This window comes from Alosa pseudoharengus, unplaced genomic scaffold (assembly GCF_046254945.1).
Source record: "Alosa pseudoharengus isolate Yale_2024_CS ecotype anadromous, Long Island Sound unplaced genomic scaffold, YU_APseudo_1.1 YU_APseudo_1.1_scf_8, whole genome shotgun sequence".
Taxonomy (NCBI): domain Eukaryota; kingdom Metazoa; phylum Chordata; class Actinopteri; order Clupeiformes; family Clupeidae; genus Alosa; species Alosa pseudoharengus.
The window spans coordinates 26,701,877-26,722,909 of NW_027468870.1; the positions used below are offsets into that span (position 1 = coordinate 26,701,877).

At 41.9% G+C, this 21,033-nt stretch overlaps 1 protein-coding gene and 1 long non-coding RNA gene across 3 annotated transcripts in view; one reads left to right on the top strand and one right to left on the bottom strand.

Moving 5' to 3' along the window:
- Nucleotides 1–8,018, top strand: part of dpysl3 (dihydropyrimidinase like 3) — a 26,534-nt gene extending 18,516 nt beyond the window's left edge. Inside the window, exons 12-14 of one of the 2 annotated variants that reach the window (XM_076273523.1) lie at nt 1,986–2,165; nt 4,827–5,022; nt 5,996–8,018. In XM_076273523.1, coding sequence (XP_076129638.1) covers nt 1,986–2,165; nt 4,827–5,022; nt 5,996–6,087 — 468 coding nt within the window. In that variant the 3' untranslated portion in view covers nt 6,088–8,018. The remainder of the gene's footprint in view (nt 1–1,985; nt 2,166–4,826; nt 5,023–5,995) is intronic. The other variant, XM_076273524.1, reaches the window with a different exon arrangement.
- Nucleotides 8,019–12,837: 4,819 nt separating this feature from the next.
- LOC143111986 (uncharacterized) lies at nt 12,838–14,579 on the bottom strand. The gene is made up of 4 exons (XR_012984645.1): nt 14,301–14,579; nt 13,593–13,660; nt 13,239–13,349; nt 12,838–13,108 (listed from the first exon to the last, which is right to left on the bottom strand). It is a non-coding gene; the product is annotated as an uncharacterized LOC143111986 (long non-coding RNA).
- Between the last annotated feature and the right edge of the window lie 6,454 nt (nt 14,580–21,033).

Sequence of the window (21,033 nt, forward strand, 5' to 3'; positions counted from 1 at the left end):
ATGTGCGTGAGTGGAGAGAGAGAGTGAGAAAGAGAGAGAGAGAGATGAGGGCTTTATGAATGATGTCAACCCCTCATTTCCTCTAAATGCGAGTCCCTCCAGACATGAGAGCGAAACTTCTGAGCCGCCCAGCACCCAGCCTCTCACAACCACCGAGTCCAGAAAAAGACAGGGGGAGAGAGAGAGAGAGAGGAAGGAGGGAAAGAGGGAGGGAGGGAAAGAGTGAGAGATAGATAGAGTGAGAGAGAAAGAGAGAGAGGGAGGGAGGGAGGGAGGGATGATGTTTACCATAACTAACATAGCACAACCAGAACTGTCCCCAGCACCACCCAGTATTCTGCTCTCCACACTTCAAGCACAGGAGGGAAAAAATGAATAGGAGAAAAAACATTGACTGTCGTCCAAGAAGTGGAAGTTTTGGTCAAGAGTTTGTTTCTGTTGTTACACAGGGGTGGTGGGGGGAGTGGTGTGTGTGTCAGTGTGTGTGTGTGTGTGTGCGTGTGTGTGTGTGGTGGGGGGCAGAGCGATGACATCATATTTGGCAAGCACTCCCGCTCTTGCGTGCTGTCCTCTCCCATCTTTAGCATGCACAGCGGGGCCGTGTGCAAGAAAAGAAAGCGCTGGGCGAGGTGGACAATGGCGGACCGCCGCCGTATGCAAATGCCCAAGTTTGGAACCGACGCCTAGGAGACCGGAGTAGGGGGGTGGGGGCCAGGGGTGGGGGTGGGAAAGGCTTAGAGCTGAGGGAGTGAGATAGAGAAATAAAAAAAAGAGAGACTCCCAGATTGGGGGCAAAAGGCTTATCCAGGGGAGGAGGAGAGGAGAGAAGAGAAGAGGAGAGCGGAGTGGAGTGGAGCAGGGATGGGGGGAGAAAGGGGAAAGGGAGGGAGGGAAGGAGGGACAGAGAGGGTGAGAGGGAGGGAGAAAGTGTAAGAGAAATGCTGGGAGATGCTTGAGTTTCTCGCTCCAGCTGTGCGATGGCAGCTGTTTGTCTTTACATGCCAAGTATGAGAAACAGGCCAGACTGATGGAGAGAGAGAGGGAGAGGGAGAGAGTCAGAGTCAGAGAGATAGAGAGAGAGAAGAGATATGGAAGAAATGGAAGGAGAATACAAAAAGGGGAGGAGGAGGAGCAGATTGAGGTCCTCACTTCTTCCCCTTCTCTGTACACACACACACACACACACACACACACACACACACACACACACACACACACACACACACACACACACATGCCTTTGATTAAAACACAGGCTCAGAGTCCCATCTCCTCAGTGACACCCTTTCTGCTCACCCTCACACAGGGACCTCTCTGTTTCCACACCACACACACACTCTGTCAAAGCTCTCGTATATCTTTCCTAGCAGACACACTATCCATTCCCTCACGGTCGCATGTGTGCACATAAACACACACTGCTCAGTCTGATGCAGTTTGTTCCAAGTTGACTTTAAGGTTGCGGTGTGGTGCTTTTACCCCTTCTCTCTAGGGAGGTTTTCTTGAAACCATTTCTTTCTTTGCATCCATGTACAACTTCCATTACTTGTACATTGATAGAAAATGCACAATCTAATGAGATGAGAAGAAAGTATTAAAGTAGGAATATTAGCATTATATAGGAAAAATCTGTCACAACTTCATTACAGACAACCATTTTCTTCAGCACACTGAAGACAGGAGACTGTGGTCACAAACCGAGACTTTGTGTAGCCAAAGGTTATGAAAGTGATGAAATGTTTTGGTATGTTCACTAACCAGCGGTGCTGATCACAAACATATGCAGCAAATGCAAACAAGAGAATAGTGACACAGTGGTGCTTTGTATCAAGTATGATAGTGTGTCAATAGTTAGGTATGCCCTAACCAGCAATGTGAAGGTGTGTTCACTGACCACCCATGTTGAAGTGTGCCCTGTAACCAGCTGTGTTTTGCTGTGTTCCATAACCAGTGGTGTTGTGCTGCTGTCTTTCCCTGTTCTGCAGGCTGCTGAGTATAACATCTTTGAGGGTCTGGAGCTGCGTGGGGCGCCCATGGTGGTCATCTGCCAGGGGAAGATCGTCCTGGAGGACGGCAACCTGCATGCCACCACCGGCACTGGACGCTTCCTGCCCTGCTCCCCATACCCCGACTTCGCCTACAAGAGAGTCAAGGCCCGCAAGCAGGTGGGTGTCTCAGCCTCGAAGGGTACAGTTCTTCTCACTTAGGAACGGACCCTAAAGCATCAGCTCTCTAGAGGGGAAACTGATTTGCCCCGAAGACCCATCAAGGAACTGATAGTTCACACTCGAAAAAGGTATTTGTGGAGGTTCAGTAAACTAAAAAACGTTAAGTTTACTGAATCTGCATGCAAATGATTGCATTTTTCTGGTTCTCTTAAAAAAAAAAAACCTGATCTGAGATCTGAATTGACAGGTAATATTTAGGCAAAACAGAGTGCTACATATATCCTCAGATATTTAGGATATATCTAGTTGATATACTGTGCAGTGCACAGCCATTGAAACAGCATAACAGAGGAACATGATGTAAATAATTTTATGCGGGGAAGGGTTATTGCCAAAAACTTGGCCCCTTTTCACTCTGACCACATCCAAAGGCCATACCGTTTTTGTCCAAAAACGTTGCCTTTATCCAGAGTGTGTTGGACTTGTTGCACTGAGGATGGGGGCTGTGAGCTGAGCTGGTCTGGCCAACACTGTCAGTCAGTGGCCAGCGAGTCCCTCAGCAGAACAACACACATCACTCACTTAACCAGCACAATATGGAGCCCTTCAGGAGCAGACTATGGGCAGGCAGGCAGACAGACAGACAGACAGACAGACAGCTGAAGCCGCAGTCCAATGGTTTCTCATGGCTTCAGCTAACTTATCCTCTGTTTAGACCAGCTGCTCTGAGGCAGAAATGTGTTTGCTGTGATTGTGTGCGTGTGTGTGTGTGTGTGTGTGTGTGTGTGTGTGTGTGTGTTTGTTTTCTGTGTATACCTCTATCAGATGGTATGAATTAACTGGACTTATCTGTGATCTGATATCAGACTGAAGAGAGAACAATCCGAGAGTCAGAGAGAGAGAGAGAGAGAGAGAGAGAGAGAGAGAGAGAGAGAAGGAAAGGATGTGGAATGGAGCCAAAAGGTGGAGACGGAAATAGCTAGAGAGAGAGAGAGAGAAATTGAAAGAGAGAAGGAAGGTTAAGGTTATGAGGAAGAAATCAGTAGATCAACAACAAAGATACTGTATCAGGGAGTTAACAGCTATTTTCACAGTGATTAAAGTGTTTTATCTGAAGATAGAATGTTTCTTGCTTGTACTATGCACGTTTTTATTATTTTATGCTTACTCTTAGTTTCCTCTCAAATATTGAAAACCCCCTCATGTTTATGTGGAAATGTAAAGTAAATATATCCAATTTCCTTATTTCATAAGTGATGCCTTATGCTGGACAGTGAACAACAATGATGGTGGACATTTTGTTACCAATGAACCCCTCAACTCAGATATCAAAGATCAATCTGTCACAGGGCTCTGTATAGAAATAGGATCTAGAGTGAAGATCAATTAGATGAAGAGATTCAGACTGAAATTCCTGGCTGAACAGAGTGTGCCTCATCGACCACTGACCACATTAGTCATATCTAGAAAGTTCTCTCAGGCATGACAGAAATGCTCTGGTGGTTACAGCCTAATAGGTTGGTTATGTACAGTCACTCTTCTGGCCTGGTCTACTGTGGGTTTAGAGGTTATCTATTAATAAACTCATCTCATTTTCAATAGGTAACATTCTCAGCTTAGATAAACTATACACAGAAGTTATCCTGTCATATCCTGCTCTAGTTGGTGTTTCATGTCTAGTCACTTCTCTGTGCTCCAGTCCAGTGTAATTAGGGGGTCTGTTCTGAATAGGCTACATGCTTAGCTAATACAAACAAAAGGTTATACCCTGCCCTGTTTGGTGTTTCACTTTAATTATTTGAGTGATGTTACAAATGATACAGAAAAAAATCTAATTATAAACTTTAGGCTAAACATTAGGCTGGGATCTGTTATGGTGGCTGCTTACAATTATCCTTGTGTCATTGGTGCTTGGCCATGGCATGATCTGTTTTTATTTCTAAATTCTCATTTGGCCATCTCTTCTGGTCTTCAGCCATCCTATTGACCTAACCCTGAAGGTGTTAAGTCCCAGAGATGTTTTTGTCATCATTACTGGACGTTTTTCAACATTCTGGATAGCGATAGCTTGATTAGCTGGCCTTGGGTATATTATTGCTGTCCGATAATAAAAGGAGCATATTCACAAGGCCTATTGTTTAATCAGTGATCAGATGTGTGTGTTTGTGTGTGTGGCAATCTGGAAGCGCTTTTAGTAGCAAAACATTGGGTGAAATATGGTCTTGTACCGGAGCATAAACAGCGCAGTAAACAAACACACACCATTCTAATTCCTAACAGCACTGGACATGGAACTCATTTAGCAACGGTAATCAGGACACGCCTCTCACGCTCTCTTCTTCTCTATAAGGCTCTCACAAGCACATGCATGCACACACACACACACACACACACACACACACACACACACACACACACACACACACACACACACACACACACACACATAAATATAAATATATGCAATCAAAGACCCAAATGGATGTCCACACTCTGGCATATGCACGCATGTATACATACACACACACATAGAGACAGATGTTGACTCTGGTGTCTTAAACCACAGTGCAGGCTCAGTTCTAACTATTCAAACTCTTCATCATCTTGTCTCCCCTCCTCCTCCTCCTCCTCCTCCTCCTCTCTCTGTCTGTGCCACAGCTGGCGGTGATCCGGGCAGTGCCCAGGGGCATGTACGACGGACCCGTGGCCGAATTCACGCCCATGTCTCGCGGTGCCACCCCGGCCTCCTCCGCCCGCACCTCGCCCACTAAACAGACCCCCGTGCGAAACCTGCACCACTCTGGCTTCAGCTTAGCAGCCGGCCAGCAGCAGCAGGGTGAGTCCCGAATCCACAGTAAGTGCAGTACACGATACGGATTTAAACAATTATCTCTCTGTCAAAAATGTGAAAATATACTTTTGATTTGTGATATCTGCTAGTTGTGGTCATCAAATGTACCACCAACAAAAAAAAACAAAAAAAAAAAATGAAAACGCATTATGATATGATATCTTGACATGATCTCAGGACATCATATGCATATTTCCTGTTTATTGTAAGCAATTGGCTGAATATTAGAAACAAATGGATTGAAGTGAACACCTCTTGGAGCTATTTCTGTGTGCGTCAGAGAGTGATGAGGTGCCCCCTCACTGAAGGCATTTAGAGTCTGTTTCATATCCTTTCCCGCTGGTCTGCTCCTCGTACCTCACACCACAGGCACATGTGTGTTTGTTGGACACGTGTATACAGTATACACACCCTGATGAGTACAGATGGAAGCACGAAGACGAGCAGAGTTTATTTACAAACACCTGAGATCTCTCCTGTCTTTTTGTAAGCCCCTGACTCACGGCGATGGCAACAGCAACAGCAAAAGCATGCGCATAGGACAAAACAATGCGGTTAAGTCCTGGCCGTTTTCAATATGTCCGCCCTAATCCCCTGACAATCCTATTGCTTTTAAAAAGGATTTAATCCCAAGGTCAGGGTTAGGGTAGAGCCCAGGTTGACCTTAGGGGGGGGAGCTGTCCAGCTCAGGTTGAGCCCAGCGCCCAGCTTTCTGTTGGAAGGGGTCTTTACTGTCTTATCCCCGCAGGCCCACACACACACACACACACACACACACACACACACACACACACACACACACACAAAGACACAAAGACACAAAGACACACACACACACACACACACACACAAAGACACACACACACACACCGTCTCACACACACACACACACACACACACACACACACACACACACACACACACACACACACACACACACACAAATCTCTAACTGCATGTGTGTTTGTTATCACAGGACCACCTGCTGACGAGAACCCCATCCGTCCTGGTGGACGCCGCATCGTAGTGCCCCCTGGTGGTCGGTCCAACATCACCTCCCTGAGCTAAAGAGGATTTCCTAAGGGGAGGGGGGCAAGGCATCCGTTCTGAATAGAGAATGAACGAGGGAGGGATTGCTAGGAGAAATAAAAAAAAAATAAAAATAAAAAAAAGGATTTTTTTGAAGGCAAGCAAAACACTGACACTCCTCATGCCTTACCTGTCACGAAAGATACCTACGCCAGCTTTTAAACTGCACAGTATTTCTTCTCCCAAAATCTGCCGCCCCAGAAACGGAATTGATAATTGATATCAGTGCACCATGTAGCCCTTACAAACAGAGTCAACTGCAAGAGACTCCACTTCAGCACAAGCTCCTAGGTCTGCTAATGGTTAATTCCTTCATGAAGAAAGGAAATGCATAAACACACAGTCTCACATTCCACATGGCTAAATGAATACATAAAACAGTTAAATGCTTCCAGAAAGTAAGAACCAAACATCACTCAGAACACATACTAACATGGGAGGAGAAGGAATACCGTCTGTTTTCAGAATGTGGCTTTGGTTTGATCCATTAGACGTTTTGATGTCATCTTTTTTTGTTTACTAGTCTGCTAAATAATCCCTAGCAATTGAAACATGCAATTCCATCCATTGTTGGTAGGTGGCAATGTGAGTATGATAGATGTAACGTAGCTTTGCGTATGATGTTGTTGCAGCCTTCCTTGGGGTCACTGCGCCCCCGGGAGTGATTGATTTCATAAGACACTTCGAATAAGAATTCAAAAAGAAACAAAGAGAAGAATAGAGCTCAGGTTAGAGTGCTCTGGTGTAACCATTTTGCAGTCTCTTGCAAAAAAAGCAGCATGCTGGCTGAAAATGGTCCTCATGTCATTTTATTCTGTTCAAGTGCTCTTTCCTCGCGCTGATTGTGACCAACCACCCTCATCCCCAGATAACTTTGTTCCCTGGAACAGATCTGTGCCAGATCTGCAACAGAGATGGGTGCTATCTGGGTCAAATGCTTGTTAAGCTTTTCTGCCTGTTGCTTCATACATCATACCCAACTGCCTGGAGAAAAAAAAAATGATTAAGAAAGAACAATTGTGATCTCAAAAATAACTGAAATTTAATCCAAGTTTAGGAATCAAACAAACAAACAAATCTGCATTGAGATAATTGTGCCACCTCTGGCATTCTGCGTTATGTTCTGAAATATGGTTTTGGAAATATCTCTTGTGATGAGTTTCCTCAGGTGGAAGGAGGCATATACACCCCGAGACACTGACACACTAAACAGAGGCAATATCTGGTTTTCATTGTCCAAAACCCCAAAATGTTCCTAGATTTAAAACAATTACACATGTCTGAAGGGACGCTCAGTATGCATTCCCCTCCATACTATATGTGCATTCCTTCAATACACTTTGTTACGTGTCCTGTTTTAGGACTTTTATTGCATTTGAATACATTTCTTTGATGTTGAGAAATGTAAAACGGTGCACATAGGACCAAATGCAAATGCACTGAATGCGCTGGCATATTGGAAAGTACAATCTTTCCTCTGTCCCTTCAGAATGTCATAGTCGGGGTAGGTCTAGAATCTGTGTTTATTCCTGGCAATGAAAACTGTTTGGTGCCTTTAAAGTATTCTCCGAGAGATATAATCCTTCCTTCTAATAAGCTGCCATTTTAGTTAACAACACACAACATTGGAGAAGGCTTCTCAGAATGCTCTCATACACGTTTGGTCTAATTTGATAAAGCTTTTATTTTTCGTATGATCCCAACCAAAAGAAAAGGAAGGGCGTACTATGGAGTATTCAGAATGAGGTGAAAGCAAACAAAACCAAGTGGGTGTTTTATTTATGTTCGCTGACTATCTTTGTTGTAGGTTTATGTTCTTTTTTTACAGTTGTATCAAAAAAGCCAGGTGAAACCTAAACTGAGATGTGGTTGTATGAATTGTTCCTGAATAAACATCAGTTGCAACTGAATGCTATTTGTGACGTCTTTCTTTTACTCATCATTTTTGACCCTATTGAACCTGGCCCTTATAAAGCCTATGTTGCTGTTTGCTGGACTGTACATGGTACATGCAGGCTACTGTATGAATTTAGTGTACAAAGCACTACTAACAACTTCCTGATACATGCCAACCATCTCTACTTTGCTGCATGTTCCCACACACCTAGGACCACTGACCTTGAGTGACATTGTAGCCTATTAGAGCTCTGGACACAAACCTGTGTGATTGTGTCCTGCTATTCCTGTCCCAGTAAAGAGGCACTTAGCTGTAAGCTTTAATTCTTGCTTGTCTCTCCTCACACGATGTTTGCAATGTTTAATCTAAACACAAACAGTCTGCCCACATAAACATTCACGAGAGAAGATTAAATCTTATAAGCCTGTAAGTCTTCAAAGTGTATTAATATCAGCTCAGGGAAATACTTTGATCTGCTCTCATATAAATATGCTTAAATCACAAGCTTATTTACTAAATACAAAGCAAAATATGTATACAAATACAGACACAAATGTATTTAGTAATAGTAATTTTGAGGAATGTAAGCATCCCTTAAAATAAAGTAGTGAGTCACTGCACTCCTGTCCTGCAGGTGTCAGATAATCCTGATTATTTGACCTTTTCTGCTCTGATTTGGAACAAAGGCTGGACTTGAGCTCCCTCTTCTGCTCCTCCATCAAGTTCAAGTTTATATAGCACATTATGACACGCAGTGGTCATTTAATGTGCCTTACTTGTTATACATAAGAGACATATAAAATAAACATGGCATGGATGGATGGATCCATGGATCATGACGCGTTGAAATATTCGTTTGGGAACAACAATAAGTTAATCAGAGGAGTTTTGAGCTCGACTGATATTTACATTTACAGCTAAATGGCTTATAGTGAAAGCATGGCGCCACATCAAAGAAGATAGCTATTTTTAAACCACTGACGGAGCTCAAAATAGTATTATATAGTTATATAGTATAGTACACTTTGGTGGTAGTGTGGAGAGGGTCCCTACAGACAAATCAAAGTATTGTAAACTTTGTAAGTGTACAGACAGAATATAATAAAGACTGTTTATATAAAGAAAGTCAGTGCAATACCTTAACCCGTCTTCCGGTCACTGACTTTTGTATGAATTTTTTTCTCAAGATGTACTACTCCTAATTTACCGTAGTTGACCAGACCAAGGAGTACGGAGTGAAGGCTGTGGAGCAGGGGCAGCAGGCCTGCTGGACAATGTGCGGGGCCGTCGTAGGACGGAATATCAGCATGGGCAGACTTCTGGAGCTGCCACAGGACCGACTCAGCTTTCTCATCACCGGCTTGGGACACAGCAAACCTGTTATCTATAAGGGACCATCAACGCCTCTCTCCAACATGCTCTGTCAGGTTACAAGAGAGCACCTACACAAGTTTGGTTCAGGTGGTGACACGACCAAGAGCTCAGGAAACTGTGGAGAGATTGTGGTGGGAAACAGGCTATATAGGAGCAAATAAGCAGAGTCCAGCAGGGGACCCTCAGAGGATCTACTCCCTCAGAGGGAGCTGGCAGTGAACACCTACACTTCTGATGGCAGGTTCTGAGTGGAGAATGGAGGTGGACCTGGACAACTCCATTTCCTCAGAGAAATCTGCAACAGATTTCCCAGATATGTATAGTATAGTATAGTATAGTATATATACTCTTTTGATCCCGTGAGGGAAATTTGGTCTCTGCATTTATCCCAATCCGTGAATTAGTGAACACAGCACACAGTGAGCACACAGTGAGGTGAAGCACACACTAATCCCGGCGCAGTGAGCTGCCTGCATGAACAGCGGCGCTCGGAGAGCAGTGATGGGTTAGGTGCCTTGCTCAAGGGCACTTCAGCCGTGGCCTACTGGTCGGGGTTCGAACCGGCAACCCTCCGGTCACAAGTCCGAAGTGCTAACCAGTAGGCCACGGCTGCCACCATGGTGCTGTGGACTACAGACAGAAAAAGGTGGAGCTGCCATGGGAAGAGGGGTTGGAGGCAGCCAATGAGAGGAAGAGGGCATTTCTGCCGACCTGGGGAGGTGGATGGAGCGCAAGGCTTTACCCAGTGGAGGTGGCTGCAAGAGGCTTTGTGGGAGACTCTACCACACGTCTGCTGAAGGACCTAGAGTAGAGTCTAGTCCTAGACCAGTGTTCCTGAAAGTGTGGTCCTGGGGACCACTGGTGGTCTGCAAGCTATCCCAAGTGGTCCGCGAGCAGACGTGGTAAAATATAATATAGATGAGTTGTTTGCAATATTGAACCAACTTGTTTGTAAATCCGAACAGTTAAGTAAGCTATGCCAGTTTAAATCATATGAATCCTCTGACACAATAAGCAAGGTGCAAAGACAATAAGCAAGGTGGTTCAGTAAATATGCCTAGTGTGTAATATACTGTTGAAGTAGGTATGGCAGTGACATTGATTCTATCAAGCAGTTGCCTAATGCATGAGAATGAGGTTAAATGTTACAATGAATGATCATCACTGGTGTAGAAATACAGACACACACATCCCTGTGGTAATTATGCCTTTGCTGCATCATTACTTGGGTGATTTACAGCCCTGTCCTGTCCTGATCCCAAACTCTGCTTTAGTTTTTCCTCCAAAAAATACAGATGCCTGGCATTGCAGCAAACAAAATAAACGCCAATGTAAAGACAGATGCTGTCTTAAAAAGTTGTAAAGCATTTTAATGAACCAACGCATCCTCTAGGTGACTTTTCTCACACGGCAAAACCAAACAGTAAAACATGATTTAGTGCCCAATTCAGCTGTTTAAATTCACTATTAAAATGAGGCATTAGCCCACAGAGACCAAGCCAATGGAGATATGTCAGCACTATTTTGTTTAAGACCATTAATTCATGGTGCTGACACCCTGCCTCAAGTCTAGCAAGCGCTTCTTTGTAACCTGTCTCTTCTGCATCACAGCTGGGTCCTTCTCTGACATGTTTTATCAGGCCCACTTGACATGAAATACAACATTTACACAACATTCGCTTCAGCAACCAACCACACTGAAACATGACCCTTCGCTTATACCTGATTCAGCGTGTACATCATATCGAATTTCCTGCACTTCAGCTGGTAGGGCAAACCCTGCAAAACCTCTAAACTCCCACGGGTGAGTCCAACTGCACAGCTGTGCTCTACGCTCCGAGTGTGCCGTGAGAGTGGTGTTGAATGGGACTGCCCCCAGCACTGCGGTGTCTGTCTGCGTGAGAGGCCAGTATTGGTGCGGAGGGGGGCTCAGCTGAGTAATAGGCTTGCATGATGCAACAGTGATGTCACACAAAACCACCTATTTTCTGTCTTTGTAAGGGCATCTGATATTTTCATTTATGAGACCATTCTGTATGTTAACATGGTATATAAACTTAAGTATTCACTATGTCTTTAAATTGTATATATTTGGCAATATAGTGTAGTTGATAGTGTAGTTTATACATGCCTTTTGGCACATGGCTTAGCCTACTAATTGTAATTTTATGTTATTTAATTTGATGCTGATTAGTTGCACTGGACAGTTGTCAAAAATGAAATGGCCTCTGTTGATACACAAAGCTCTGTGCTTTTATTTTAAGATGTAAAGGCTATCTGGACAATTTGAATTCCTGTCATGTAAGAAACTGAAATTTAGAACTGGTTGAGAGATCAATACTACTGACGGTCACCAATTTGCTGTAAAAAATGTGCTGCACGACTGTCTTCAAAAGTTGAATTTCAGAGGTAAGTATCTACAATATTTGCCACAACCAGATCACACATTTATTATGACCGCCGCTAGCGAAGCTAGCGAAGCGGTCATATACACTCTAAGAAATGGAAGTACCAGTGTGTACCTAAGTCGGTACAAATGCTTGTCGCTGGGGCAGTACCCTTTTGAAGTACAATACTGTACCTATGAATGCAGGTACATTTGTGTACCCTAGCCATCTGTACCCATCAAGGTACACTTGTGTACCTGCAATGACTAAAATGTACCTGTATATATCATTATCACATAGTACCCTTAAAAGGTACTATTCTGTACTTCAAGAGTACAACCCCAGTGAAAATTTAAGGTGGTATAACTAAAATATATGCACAACCAATAAGTACATTTAAATGTTTATTCTGGGGGGATATTACACACAATACTTCACATGAATACAGGTACAATAAATGTTAACATGTTCATATTAAAAACACATTCATATCAAAACATCAAAATATCTTATATCCATATCAATATACATATTCACGTAAAACATGTTATGACTCTTAATGTAAGTGTAAATAATAAAACACTTTGGTTTACAATATTTTGCCTGAATAGCCACATTGTGTTTATACGCAGAAGGAAAAAAAAATATTAATTTGCACGATAGCACTAATAACACCTTTATATGATCTATAAAATACCAATATTTGAGCTAGTAATTACTCCAACAAACCTTGTATGCTTTCAAGTTCATGTTAATACTCGTGTATGTGACAGTGATGAAAATACAGTATCTGCTTGCCATAACCATTACACGTTGCAAAATTAACAAAGTCCTTGCAGTAACTTAGTAGCTATGATCTTAGATCTCATTCACAGTGCATACACCATAGAATTGAGTGAACGATATGTGTGATGTAATGAGTCATATAGCGACATTTTAGAGTAGTATCTCAGAAAACAATGTGCAAGCCTTTGGGAAATATTAGCAAGCCTGTAAAAATGTACAATATATTGTTACAATGTTCATTACCTCACCAATAAATCAATCAATAAGAAAACACATTCCAATCCTTCCAATCATGAGGCGAGCCACTAAAAAGGCAAGAGTCTCAAAAGGCACCAAAGTTCAATTTCAAAAACTGGCAGAAATCCAACATATTCTTCAGGAGAGTGTGCTAAGTAAAGGTCAACAGCAGTAGAGGCTGCTGTTTTCCCCCTCTTCAACTTCTGTTCCTCTGCATATATCCACTTTGACTTAGACTGGAACCTTACTTGATCTACAGGACGTTCACATATTTTCAATAGCAGTGGTAGCCTCACCAATGACAGCAGGGGTTTTACATCTGTTGGAAGCAAAATGCAAACACAAACCTCAGAATAAGATTTTTTTCAACCACACAAATAAATAGCCTCAGACAGATTGTGTAAAATACCTTGTCTAATACATGTATGTAACTATATGAATCTGCTCACCTGGCATAGATCAGCGTTGATTCATTACAAGTTCCATGGACCGGCTGACTCTCCCAAACTTCTCCTTACTCCTTTTCACCGTATCTTCATGAACAAAAGCTGCCTGCTCCACTATGTGTTTGAGAGACAAATGCCATGCAATAGAATAATATAATTAAACAAAATGACACAACAATGAAATAGCACAAAGATAATCCTAACCAATATATAAATTGCTATTGGACAAAAAAAAAATCAAAAAGTTGTCTGTATTATTATAATTTGCATAATTTATTATGCAATACTTTTCTATATGTATTTAACATCAATAAGAAAAATACCATTACAAAAAAAACACCAAGTTGGGTAACTTACGTAGCCATTAGATCCTTTAGGAAAGGTAAGCTTACTTCCAAGTGGCCATGTTCTGCCTTGGTGGGTATCTTTGAGAAGGATTAACGTTAGATTTACTTTAGACCATTATCAAGCTCTGAGTAACTTTATAACATTATAGAATGGTTCTGAGTTGCTCCCTCTAGCTTCTAACTAGATAAGCAATGACAACCAGGATGTTCTGGTGAACATAGGCAACTCAACTAATTAATTTTCACCTAAACAAAATGACAGTGTTGAGAGTGATCATGCTTACTGCATGTATGCACTTACCAGGCTTCTTTCACCTGCACTACCGTTGATATTAAACCAGCCTTTCAGGGAAGTTAGCACGTATGTATGGCTAACAGTGCTAGGATATGCTCATATATCTATGGGCTAAGCTAGTTAGGATAATGATTGCTAGTGAAAGTTGGCTTTAATGGCTTCCACAAAAACTTAACATTGACATGGGAAATAGTAGATAAAACACACACACAAATAATTTCCTTACCATTTATCACGATAGTCATGCATTATTGAAGGAGTTTGAACTCCATTTAAAAATATCTGAATTCATAGCTAACCTAGGCTAAGTTGCTAGCGAATGCTAATGTTAGCCTTTAAGCCAACAATCTGACTCCATTACTGTAACAGTAGGCTATTTACAATGTACAAACCAAATTTCGATAAATTGCAACTACACCTTACCTCTGAATAGCTTTGCCTCCTCTTCCACAAAGATTATTCCATCCTGCACATGTGTTTTCTCACACCAAGCTCCTCACTGAAAGTTGCTCCATTTCTTGGTGAGTGAGATGAACAAAGTTGAGGGGGAAAATAACGGTTGCTCCCGTCCCGAATCTCCTCCCCCAACAACTTTTGAGTGACAGGCCATGTACTTTTTGTACCCTTAGGTACAAATATGGTCCCTTTGCGAAAAGGTACATTAATGATCCAGGAACGGTACATATAAGTACTTTAGGGGCTCAATTTTGTTCCCTTTAAGGTACAGGGTCAAAAGTTGTACCTAAAAGAACAAAAATGTACCCCAACCGTACCCCTATTTTTGAGAGTGTAGGGATTGTCAAAGTTTTTTTTTTTTTTTTTTTTTTTTTTTTTTTTCCCCGTCATCTACTTCCTGAAATTTTGGTCAACGATACCCGGGGCACCGAAACACCAGGGCACATGAAATTTGGTGGGTATGTAGCCCCACTAGACTTTTACGGAAAAATTTCGTTTGGTCCCCGGGGGCCACTCCCCCTCCGCGCTGGGCCCCCCGAAACCCAAAAAATGCAGTTTTTCCTCAATAACTACCTGAACCGTGGCACCGAGGATGAAGAAATTTTTATGGTATGTTGGTCTCAAGGGCCCACATCAACTTAGCCCATAATCACTCATTTGTGATTTGCACCCCCCCGGTAAAAAATGAAAATGCAATATCATTCTGCTTTAATCGCCCCTCTCTTCAGTAAAGACGTTCAGAACTGCACCAAATTTTATGTGTATGATTAACCTGACATTCTCTGGGGGTATGCCAAGTTTCGTAGAATTTCATCCATGGGGGGGTCTAAAAAATTAAGTTATGTGTACATTTAGTGACTCTACACTCATTGGCCTGTAGATGGTGGTGCACACATATACACATGCACACACACACACAGGCACCCACATACTATCGGTATTAGAACGGCCGATACATAATTACAAATTCAGTAGGATTAAAAGAAAACCAAAATAAATATTCATCATCATCATCATGGCTGCATTTCCAGTATTGGCGATAAGTAGTCGTTTGTCCACTAGATGGCGCATCGTTGCAGTGAGACGTAATTTTGTTGGAAGTTAATCTTAAATGGGTTGGAAAGACACTATGCTTCCTACAAGGACAAGACTGTAGGCTACAGTAGTTTACCGCAGAGAACGTCTAAGGGTAGGATGATTTCTGCATGACATGTAATTCCAATTTCCTCTTGAAGCCGAAATAAATCTGAGAATGTTTATCGGACATGCTTGTTTTTTACTGCAGGTAGGCTACGTTAATCCTATAATGTTACCGTTAGCATGGTTGAGTGATGGAGGCCAATTTGATTATTGATGTATTTGTAGAAAACCATAAATGCGTTTATAAGCTACCAAGCAAATCGATAACAGCACTAATTGTATCTTTCGACTGTCATCTCATTTGCTTATGACCATAACCTAGGCTACTAACAGGAGCTAAGTGAGTTAGCCACAACACGTTCGCTACGTGATGGTTTTTAATGGAAAATATATAGGCTACCTGAAAGATAACCTGTCTATGATCCCGTGATGATCTACAATCTCCATTTAAACCAGATGTTTTAGAGCGCACGTTGAGATGTATTCAGGGCAGGGCTGTACCTACACATATTTGTTGCACGTGCTACAAAAATCATTCTTTGCGATGAATGATTTAGTACCAACGTTACAAGGGTCAGATACAGTTTTGCCTATGGCTATTCCGTGAGACTGAGGCGCTTTTTGTTTGTTCGAAGTGCGTGTTTAGGGTGTGAGAGGGGAGTCGATGTGCTTTGATTCCAGCTTGGTAGTTGTAGTCTATGCGATTAAAAAAACACGTGTGTGTGAAGTATCCAAACAATGATAACGCTTTCATTATGGCTGCTTTTGCCACAGACCTTGAGCTACTGTACAGTGGGTTGGGTTCCGTTTAGAAGTGTCCACTTCATTCGCCCTTTCCGTGATTCACAGCTACGTGAAATGTATTACTACTGATATGCAAAACTATTAACTTTTTCGCCAAGAGGTGGCAGCTTGATACTGTAAGGTGTAAGCCATTGGTTCCAACGGAGATTTTATTTGGGTCGCCAGCATAGCCTAGCGACAATTTGTGTTGTGTAATAGGCCTAGCATAGGGCCTACCTTATATAGCTTATAGTTTGTTAACAGTCACGGTTTTGTCATAACTCCCTCTATGCATTTTTGCATTTAGAATAGCTCTAAAACCGGGGGGCGAACACGTCGCAGGGGGGGCGCCAGTGCGTGGATATCTCAATCGCAAAATTAAACAATATTTCTATCGGGCGCCTACCATGGACTAGGCTGGGTGAAAATCAAAAGATTGCGTCAAAAGATTGAGCTTAACCATTGACCTCATGGTTGCAAAATGCAAGGGAACATGAATCAGCATATTATTTGCACAAACAATAACGGAGAGTAGCTCTTCAACTTTGCCCGTTAAAATGTGTATGAACAGTCTCGCAACGCATTTCATGAAGGCCCTTTGGACATGTCAGTTATTTGCACCACTGGGAAAAACGGCATTTTGTTTTAGACTATTGGTATTTCATTTGTGCATTGACAATAAAGCTGAATATCATTTGAACTAGATGACTAAACTTATGCATATGTAGAAGAAGAAACATTCACAAAAATCCATGACATGACCTCTCTTCTTGATAGCTGTTGAAAACTGCATGGAACTGACAGGGATTGTTTTGTTTAATAATAAATAAATAAATACATTATGCTGCTACCTTCTGCTTTTCCCAAATACAATGTAGCCTACAGGTGTACCTTTCATCAGTCCAGTGGAATGGATGGACTGTGATGAACTGCCCTACTTGTGATTGTTTAGAGATTTTAAAGGTTTTATAACAATGTTACAGATTTTTTGGCCCAGAAACAAATCTATTCACCTTTGCAGCGCCAGTAGGCTACTTTGTGTGCGGAATGTGTGCAAACACACATTTCAAACAAGCATACACAAAAGTTTCAAGAGTGGGGAATGGAGTAGAAGATGGAGACAAATTCATTAATATGATTTATTTTCGCGGAATGGATGTGCAGGACTGAGCGGCGGTCATATTTTGTACCGCTACGCGGTACATCTAGTTTATCAAGAGTCTGATATATGGTAAGCTTAAACAGAGAACAGAATTGTTCATTCTGAGCGAGTAGCAGATTAAACATTAATAAGGAGCATGGTCAGAGGTCCACCGTACTGCCTCTTACAACAGGCTGCAGACTTTGGGCCTGTCTACACGATGCTGGTTTTTTTGAAACCGGTGAATTAATTTTATCGGTTAGGCCTTGCATTAGGCCTCCGGCATTTTAGGAGGCTGTAACCGATAGTTTTTGTAACCTCTGGGTCTCAGATTCAGAAACAGATATCACAGTGGTTCAGTTGCTGTCTGTCTACCGGCTGGGTGTGGTTGTCAACTGCAATGCAGGATATACAATCCGCTGTGTTGAATGATCTGTAGTCTTTCATGATTTAAATGACCCCCACCCTCGAGGCTAATTACTACAGATTTACGATTTATTTATAATTAACTGGGAGCCCACTGAGCTTATCGATCCATCTTTATTTAGATGAGCCACCCTAATCAACCAGCAAACTACACATTGACTCTGTAATGCAAATACAATAGACTTGGAGTTTGAGTTTGTGTAAAGGCCAGCTAGACATAGAGCGATAGTAACCACAATAAAGAGTCAAATAAAGAGACAGACGCTTAACTGACAAACATATTGACAGATTTTTTTCTGTTTGTTGATGTTAATTTGTCAACCTTAACAGGTCTTCAAAATGCTACCAACATCTTTCTGTAATTTATTCATGGAGGTTGTGAACACTACATTGGCTTTTGCGTGTGAAAATCCTGTTTAGATGGTTTGCTTTTAAAGCCAAATAATAGCCAAAAAATTGTATTCTACTAAAAATGACCCAGTCTCCTTAGACTCAAGAAAAAAAAACAATGTTATTTTTCCTTTGACCTGTGGCTCACCAAAATAGGCACAGCACCACATCTACAGGGTGGTGACTTAATCCCGGCTTCCTGTCTCCAAAGCCCTCACTCACACAAACAGTGGGTGGGAGGGTGCGCTATAATTAGGGCATTTCATCCAAGCATTCAATTCAAAGCACTCAATTATTTCAAAAACAAGTTGTAAAATTGTCAGAGAATAAGTATGGCCATCATTTAATTTTTTATAGTTGATATATTTATTTAAAAAAAAACTCTCTGAACTCAACAGAGTTCAACAGCATCACACTGCACCAGGAAGTTCATCTTTGTATAAATCAAATGTGGACAATATAGAGATAAGCAGTATAAACTTCTGAATTAGACTGTCATGACCACAAACAAATAAATGCGAAAAAGATTTAGGAAAACACAATATTTTATTTTATTTTATGAGAGAACATTTAAAGCGGTACTAAATCCAGGTCCGCTCAGGATCTCTGGCAAGTGAAATGACTCTGCCCTTGAAGGTAAAGCACACTGCTGGAAAATAAATCAGAGAAGCCCACACTCGCCACTAGATGGCAGTATTTCATAACTAAACAGGAACACAGTACACGGCAACACAAACATCTAAAGTGAGTTACACAGTGAGAATCCAAACACAGTTATGTTGACCACTTCTCATATGTTTAGTCATTGATTTCAGGATATTTCTCCCTTCTGAGACACATTTACACAGTGATGTTGTTATTCACCTCCTCAGTTGACCTATGCTGCATGGCCCAAATACTAAACCAATGCTTCAGGGTCAGAGTGCTGCATGATTCCTGAAGCATGTTTGACAAATAGTGAATGAGGAAAATATCAATAAACAAAAGGAAATATTCTCTGCACAGTTGATATCAAACCCACATTTAAGATGTCTGAGTGATATAAATTGTGTTCTCTATGGACTAATAGCCTAACAATGCCATCATGCTTTCTGACTGTCTAACATGAGTCAAAGACTGCAGGTAAACACTTTACTTGAACCATCCATCATAGGACACAGCCATTAACTATCATTCATCATGTTAGAAAAGAATCACAAGTTATGTCAGTTGTGTCACATGAAACCTTTTACAGTATTGGATGCCATAACAGTATATACCAATGGCAATAAGCTGACAAAGTAGCAAAAATAACATCACATAATAAAAATAATATAAGACTTCATATTAAAGAACATTACTTAATAAAATCATGAGTAAACGGCATCTGACATTTCTGCCAGTCTTATGACAGAGGGCTATCAGTGGAGTATTATCATGTGCCACCTGTGCCATATCTCTGAACTTCTTTTGAATTTCAATGACTCTGGTGGGTGTTTGTTTACAAGTCTCAATGAAGAAAATAGGAAGTGAAGAGTGACCTTTGTGTGAGGACGCACACTCAGACAGCAGACACACACACCTGCCATGATTCATGATTAGAATGCTGCACGGCACACCAACACACACACACACACACACACACACACACACACACACACACACACACACACACACACATGCATGCTCACACACACACACACTCACACACACACACACACACACACACACACACACACACACACACACACACGCTAAGGCACACATCTCAAAATCTTCTTATGCACACTTCATCTGTCTGACTGTATGACATTACGCTGTGAAATCAACATCCATGTGACTACATGAATAGAAATGAACACGCTACAAAAGTCAGATTTTTCTTTTCTATTAAACATCTATTTCCTTCAGAGACTACTTTTGAAGTTCCTCTAAAAACAAATAAATAAAAGAGTAAAACACAAAGTGACTGGCAATGCCTGGAATTGGGTTACTAGCTTACTCTCTGTGGAATAAAGCCCTACAGTGGCCACAACGCTAAAGCTCTTGTCTAAAGTGCACACATGACAGCAGGGCATATATGAACTGCACATGACTAAGTCTCTGGTTAGTATATGGCATGCCTTTCATAGGCATAAGGCAACACGAAAAACCTCAACAGGACAGGGATGGGAACATCTCAACAGGACAGGGATGGGAATACCTCAACAGGAGTGGGTACACATCAACAGGGATGGGTACACCTCAACAGGAGTGGGTACACTTCAACAAGAGTGGGGACACCTCAACAGGAGTGGGGACACCTCAACAGGACAGGGATGGGTACACCTCAACAGGAAAGGGATGGGGACACCTCAACAGGAATGAGATGGGTACACCTCAACAGGGATGGGGACACCCCAACAGGACAGGGATGGGGACACTTCAACAGGACAGGGATGGGAACTAGGGGTGGGCGATATATATCGTCTGCGATAATATCGTGATTGTTGTTTTAAGATGTGCCAATTGACATTATCGAGTATTTAAATTACTTATGGGGAAAAAACACTCGAAATCACGCACTGAAGACTCATACATTCCCGGGAGGTAGGCTATGCGGGAGAAGTGCAGCAGAGCAAGTGTCACGTGATCACTAGTGGGTCACAACGTTGTCCCATGCAGCCTAATTTTGTGCAGGGAGTTGGGATTTTATGCGGCTACTTCTGTTCAAGTAGCATTGATGAGACAGTCATGTTTTTTGCTACACGGTATTATATGGAGATAAAACATTAGCCTTTGAGTATTTTAATAGTCAGTTGTAAACAAATAACTATTCTCATGTAACTCTTTTGTAAATGG